The 6,461-nt window shown below is 32.8% G+C and overlaps 1 protein-coding gene across 1 annotated transcript; it reads right to left on the reverse strand.

Moving 5' to 3' along the window:
• Positions 1-232: 232 nt before the first annotated feature.
• On the reverse strand, positions 233-1,460 carry LOC123891887 (putative DNA (cytosine-5)-methyltransferase CMT1). The gene is made up of 6 exons (XM_045941758.1): positions 1,344-1,460; positions 1,155-1,256; positions 1,024-1,067; positions 860-929; positions 501-604; positions 233-407 (listed from the first exon to the last, which is right to left on the reverse strand). Exons 1-6 carry the CDS (start codon positions 1,458-1,460, stop codon positions 233-235), a joined length of 612 nt encoding a protein of 203 aa, XP_045797714.1.
• Positions 1,461-6,461: the final 5,001 nt, after the last annotated feature.

Below are 6,461 nucleotides of genomic sequence, written 5' to 3' on the forward strand. Positions count from 1 at the left end.
GTATTCATGAATACAAATTTAAACTAAACAATAAACAAAAGAAAATAACAATTGATCTTCATAAACTTACTTTTCATCCAATTCAGTAGATGAAACTTGAAAGGTGAATGTTAATAATGGTACAAACAATCATTCATACAATCCTTCAACCCACAATGTACTCTTAAGTCTTAACTTAAAATGAAAATTCTACCTAAAAATGGGAGATTAGGATTGTAGAAAGAGGATAAGCTCAACTTGAATCATCATCCTCAACTATAGCCAAAGGTTGGGCAAGACAACTTGGATACTTGAATGGGAGAGTTGTCAAAGGCTTGTTGTAAGACAGTCCTTGAATAGCTAAGCCTAATGTGTATCCGAGAGCAAGAGCAACAGGAACAGCAACAGCATTGCCCACTTGGATGTACCTGCATTAAAGATAGAAGAACCATTGAGTGCCAAGAAATACACAAACTATTAACTACATTTCGTTTACATTTGGTAATCCTTCTAAAACATACCTCTCTTTGACAGAGCCACGAAGTTGGTAACAATCTGGAAATCCTTGTAACCTTGCATTCTCTCGAATGGTAAGGACTCTATCTTGGTGTGGGTGGAGAAGGACCTAGAAATAGAGTTACTTAGGATTGAGATAATGGACAATGATGTATAAAAAAGAGAACAATCAAAAATAAAAATTGTCACTTAAACAAGTCCAAAAATTTAACTTTGGCCAATGAGTTTAATTAAAAATGCTAACATAATATCCCTTAACATTACTCAAATGCAACATTGTTTTAAAGAGATTTTGCGATGTGACAATTGAATAAGTGGCATTAGTTTTACGAGACATAACGGGTGCAAAGTTTGGTATAAGAACCTGATTGTGAGGCTCCGGCCTTGTTACAACTGTAGACACAATTTCATCCCACCACAAACGTCCAAATGGCCTGTTGGTTTAAGCAAGGACATAAGAAACTTGATATGGATGAAATAACCAGAAAATTTGATGACAGAAAACAGATAATGTGCACATATACATACTTGGTTGAGGTCCCACGAACAAATGACATGGCATAATTGGGTACCTATACCAAAAAAAATGTTTATGGTCAACAAAGAACAGCCTTCAAAATAAATTTCCCTAAAACAAACCAAAAAAATAATAATAATACCAAAGGCTTCCCAGATTTTAACAAGACTCTTTCAACTGTGGGATCCCATTCAACTTTTCTGTCTTTAACGACCACTCCGGGTAGGTCCCTAAAGTTTGCTCCCTAAAAAGGAAAGCAGGCAAAATTAATAATAACATTGAGCAACAAAAAAAAACCTGAAGCATGTAATGTCAATACAAGATATGAAACCTTTTTCTTTGGAATTTGGCACACTCTTTCATAGTCATCTGTATTTAATTTATAAGGGAAATGATCATACAGCTTTCCACTTGGTACACTTTGAGAGTCAGCTGAATAATTCACCATCTCTAGAAAGCAGAAACATAATAACCAGCACCAGTTAATGTTAATACAAGGAAGAAGGAAGTAAAACAAATTTTCTTATCATAGTGTAGCATGAAATTGCCATATACACAATTTTAGTTATGAAAAATGCAAAGCACGACAAAATGCAATGCAAATATCTGCAGCAAGTAGATTTTAGCTGAAATATAGAAATTGTATGACTTTTACTAAGTGAGCTTGAAATTTAGTTTGAACACATCAACATATGAAACATTCATTCTTAATACAACAGCTATGCCTCAAGCAAGAAAGCAATATTGCAGGAGTCATGACCGGCACCTATAACATTCAAATGCATTACCAAAAGTCATTACAATTATCAATGGTGCATAGAAAAATAAAATTTAGAAGCATCATACAAAAACTATATAAACAATGATGTTTGTTAAATAGATTATTTCATCACAAACATCGTGACCACAACAACACCATATGAGTTTGTTGTTGTTGCTGATGTTGTTGCTACTGTTGTTGTTGTTGTTGTTTGGGGTGTTGTCAGGGCAATAAGTAGACCAGTGACCTATCTTTTTATATTTGTTGTTGTTTGTTTTTTGAAATTGTTATAATTACATTGTTATTTGTAATTTTATGTTGTTGAACAACAATAACAAACATAATTACAAACGTAGGACCTCTCATTGTTTCTTTCACTCCGAGAGACTCTTTCATCACAAACATCGTGACCACAACGACACCATATGAGTTTGTTGTTGTTGCTGATGTTGTTGTTGTTAAGAGGTATATTATTTGAACATCAAGTCTTAGACACAATATTGACATCACATTCACAAGTACGGAAATTAAAATATACAAAAAATATTAAAAAATACAAAAGAGTATATTTATTATATTTTTGTTAAGTTTATAATGTTTGGATATCATTTTTCATTAATTAATTACTCCTAAATTTCTTAACCACATAATTAATATTTTTTTTGTTAAATAGTCTAGTAGATAGAAATTCCACCATAATTTCATTATTTTATACATGTATATCTCTTTTTAAACTATAATATTGCTTTCTTTTTAATTTATTATTTATCTCTTTTACATTACAATTACAATGACTCCTATTAAGTATTAACACATTAATTTACTCCTAGTTATCTACTACTAATTAGCATGCTGTTTTGTATTTTTTCATTTTTATTCATATCATCAAAATTGTTACAAAATATTGCAATAAAGTTTTACCACATTAGTCTTCTTAACATGTGCCCTGTCTCAAAGCAAAACACCAAACTTAGATTCTTTTTTTTTAGTTTGTAAAATTTTGGATCTTTGCTTTTCTGCACAAAGCTTGGACAAAGTTTGCGTCCCACTAGAGGTGGGAATAGGCTAGGCCGAGCTAGGCTTTGCCAAGCCTGAGCCTGGCCTGTCAAAAAATCGAAGGTCTGAGCCTGGCCTGTGGCCTATCATAGGCTTAAATTCTAGGCCTGAGCCTGGCCTTTTGAAAATCTGATGTGGCCTGTTAGCCTGTTTAAAAGCCTATTTCATATGAACATATTTAAATAAATAATTATATTTATTTTGAAATATACTTATGAACTAATAAAATAATGTTCCATTTGATATTTTAGAGAATTTGACTATATATGTCATCATATTTCAATTCTAGTTTATAATAATACATTTATATATGTTAAAAACTAATGTAGATTAATAAACTTAAATTACTTAAAAAGTTAATAGATTTATAATTTAATCAAAGTATAAATTTTAATATATAAATAATAATCGTAATAAAAATATTATTCATGTTAACTTAAATAGGCCGGCCTAGTAGGCCTCAAAGGCTTTTTTAATGGCCTGCGGCCTGGCCTTTTTAGCTAAATAGGCTTATAAAAAAGCATTGGCCTGCTCTATTTAAAGAAATAGACTGGCCTGGCCTGAACCTATGTAGGCTAGGCCTTAAGGCCATGTAGGCCGGCCTGGCCTGTTCCCACCTCTACGTCCCACCTTCCGTGAAAAGGCTAAAAATTGCCATCGATAATGATGTTGGGGCTTCCCTTGAACTAAACGCGCCGGTTATTGAGTACCTTAACATTACCAATATCACATTTGGTGAAGTTTTCAGCATGAACAACTTGCCCAATGCTTCTTCGAAGCTACGCTTGTCACTTCCGCCTACTAATACATAGTTGAGGGTAACCCACTACTACGTTTGTTAGTAGTGGGTTACCCACTACTTAACTTCTTTCCAAAGGGTTAATTAATTAAACGCACACTCACACTCTGAAACACGATTTCTGATCTTCTCTCTCACGCGGCAGAAGCTATGAACCCTTACCCTAATTTGAAGCTCACAAACCCATCACTCACGAATCTCCTTCTCTCACGAATCTTCTTCTCTCACTAACCCTAATCTCAAGATCACAAACCCTAAACTCTCTTCTTTCACGAACCCTAAACTCAATTTCTCAAGCTCACGAACCCTAAACCCATTGAAACACAAACACACGATTGAAGCTATCTCGTCACGAATTGAAGGTTTTACTCACTTTGGTCCTCTCACTCTGACTGAAACGAACAGGTATTGATAATTTAGTTCTTAGTTATTCTTAAAATTATGTTTTCTATTCTCATGTTCTTGTACTGGAAGTTCTAGGAATGAAAATTAAAAATTAGGATGGGGCTAGCTGTGATCCTCAGAGCATTAGAGAAGCCTGTACATAGTGTGATATTTTGGTGTTGTTTTTCAATTATGTTTTCTATTCTCATGTTCTTGTACTGGGAGTTCTAGGAATGAAAATTAAAAATTATATTTATGTTTTGGCCTCTTCCCTGTCGTTATTGGTGCTGTACATAGGCTTTCGTTTTGTATTTAGCAGTGGGCTGATATTTGTGTACTCAAACATTTTTATCTAAATCAGAAACATTTTCAACAAATTCAAGTTCTGTCTCTACTGCTTGTTGCATTTTTATCTGCCCAAAAAAATAACATGTTTGAGTCATTGACATAGTGATTATAATCTGGTGTGGTTATCTTGAATAAATATATTGGCATTGACCTGTGAAAAAGTCAACTTGTGCCTTGATGCTGCTTCAGACTCTTGTTTAGAAGGGTCAACTAAAAGTATAGGAATGATTAAGAAATATATATATATATATATATAAAAAAACAGGATTCAATTCTAAAGAATTGCACATAGTGTGAAAATGGTTGTTCTGCAACCTTCAATCTTTGATTGATAGAAATGAATCTTTTGCGGATTACGATCATTAGGGTTGCTATGATGTGCATTGCAGGGTGAAATGATTTTTAATTTTTACAAACCACTCTAAGTAGCACAATATTGTGCCACCATACTATTTACATACTATAAGAGACTCTCCGGTTAAAATACAAAGTTGAGAGAGACTATTAAAAGGACGATTTTTCATTAGATATGAAGTATTTTGGGATTTGAGGTTTTGAAATTTTAATTATTCATGTGAAGATTTAAAAGGACATATCTAGAATCATGAAATTCAATTTCGTTGCAGTTGTACATGTGATTAAAGATCAGACCAAACAATTGTGGTACGACGCAGCTGCAAAAGCTAGCTACCTCATCAGCAATACCGCAGCTGCAATTGCGGTTGCAATTTGAAACCTTGGTGCTAACAATATTACATGAAATGTTTGTCTGAAAAAAGTCTCGTGTTTCAATGTATGTTTCAAGCATTAACGCTCGACTTAGAAAGGAAATTGCCTACCAGATGCTGTGATCGATGCTGGTGGGTAGATAAGTATTACTCCCTCCGTCCCAAAATATAAGGGAAAATTGGTCAACTAAAGTTGATATATCTAGTCCAAATTTTTAACCAAATACATCAACTTTCTTTGACCAATTTTCCCTTATATTTTGGGACAGAGTAGTACATTTTTTCAATGATTACAAATTTCCCACTATTGCACAATTCAAGTCATCATATATAGTTTCTAATGAATGGTAGATTGTTGCAAACATGAAATAACTATTATGCAGATTACCTTGAGCATATATTTACTCTTCCCCCTTTTGCTATGTTTGATTCTTTTATTTGATTGATTCATGTTTCTACTCTGCGTGAAAGTTGGAGTGTTGAAATTTGGATCTTCCTATTTGATTCTTTTATTATAATGATTTTCACTTCTATGACAAAATTCAAGAAAAAATCGCATCTATTGTAAGCATCCTTATATAAGCATGAATATTCTTTATGTGCAATTTCTCACTGAAACTTCATTTGACATGATTTTGTTGTAGCTGATTAATAATATTACGGACGAAACAAGAAGAGAATCTACTTCTCCTTTGACTCATCAATTGAGTATGAATTGAAAAATACATCATCCAGTGGTTATTATAAGCTTAATGTTGATGCATACAAGAAAACTTATAATTTGTGGCGACTTTTATCGTTGTCAAAACCTTAAAGTTGTTGGCAAAATTACTTTCCTCAGCGAAACAAAAGTCGCTGCATGTAGTTGCTATAAGTGCCGTTGCAAAAAGTTTTGCCACAACATTTAAGGTTGTTGCCATTTCTAATATTTTTCATAACAACTAGAGTCGCCGGAATAAAGATGTTCTTGAATCAAATCAATATTATTAAAATATTTTTCTCTGGTCATTATAAATGTTCTTGTAGTATTTCTTTATTATTATAAAAATTGTTAAATATTTAATATCTCATATAATAATTGATTTGAAGGAATGTCCAGTTAAATTTATAGATTGAGTTCTTATAGATTATATTTCTCTTTTGTTCTGGTCATTCTTTATTTTTGAGTACTGCTCACGTGCAGGCTAGCTTTCATAGACATGACATTGGCCTTATTCTATGACATTTTTCTCTTTTTCATCCGACGTACACCATATTCATGAACTTGATATTGACTTATTCTTTTGCTCTTTAGTCTTTGCTCACTAAAATAGTTTTTTCAAATACTCTCTTATATTAGATTGATTTTGTGCACCCTAAAAAAATATAACAAAG

The sequence above is a fragment of the Trifolium pratense genome, linkage group LG6 (assembly GCF_020283565.1).
Source record: "Trifolium pratense cultivar HEN17-A07 linkage group LG6, ARS_RC_1.1, whole genome shotgun sequence".
NCBI lineage: Eukaryota > Viridiplantae > Streptophyta > Magnoliopsida > Fabales > Fabaceae > Trifolium > Trifolium pratense.

Bases quoted from the DNA above. Each gene is read 5' to 3' on its own strand.
- LOC123891887 (XM_045941758.1), bottom strand. From the start codon at position 1,460: ATGGTGAATTATTCAGCTGACTCTCAAAGTGTACCAAGTGGAAAGCTG. The intron at 1,068-1,154 runs GTATTATTATTA...TTTTTGGTATAG, and splicing joins TAAAATCTGGGAAGCCTTTG to GTACCCAATTATGCCATGTC. The intron at 408-500 runs GTATGTTTTAGA...TCTTTAATGCAG, and splicing joins CGTGGCTCTGTCAAAGAGAG to GTACATCCAAGTGGGCAATG.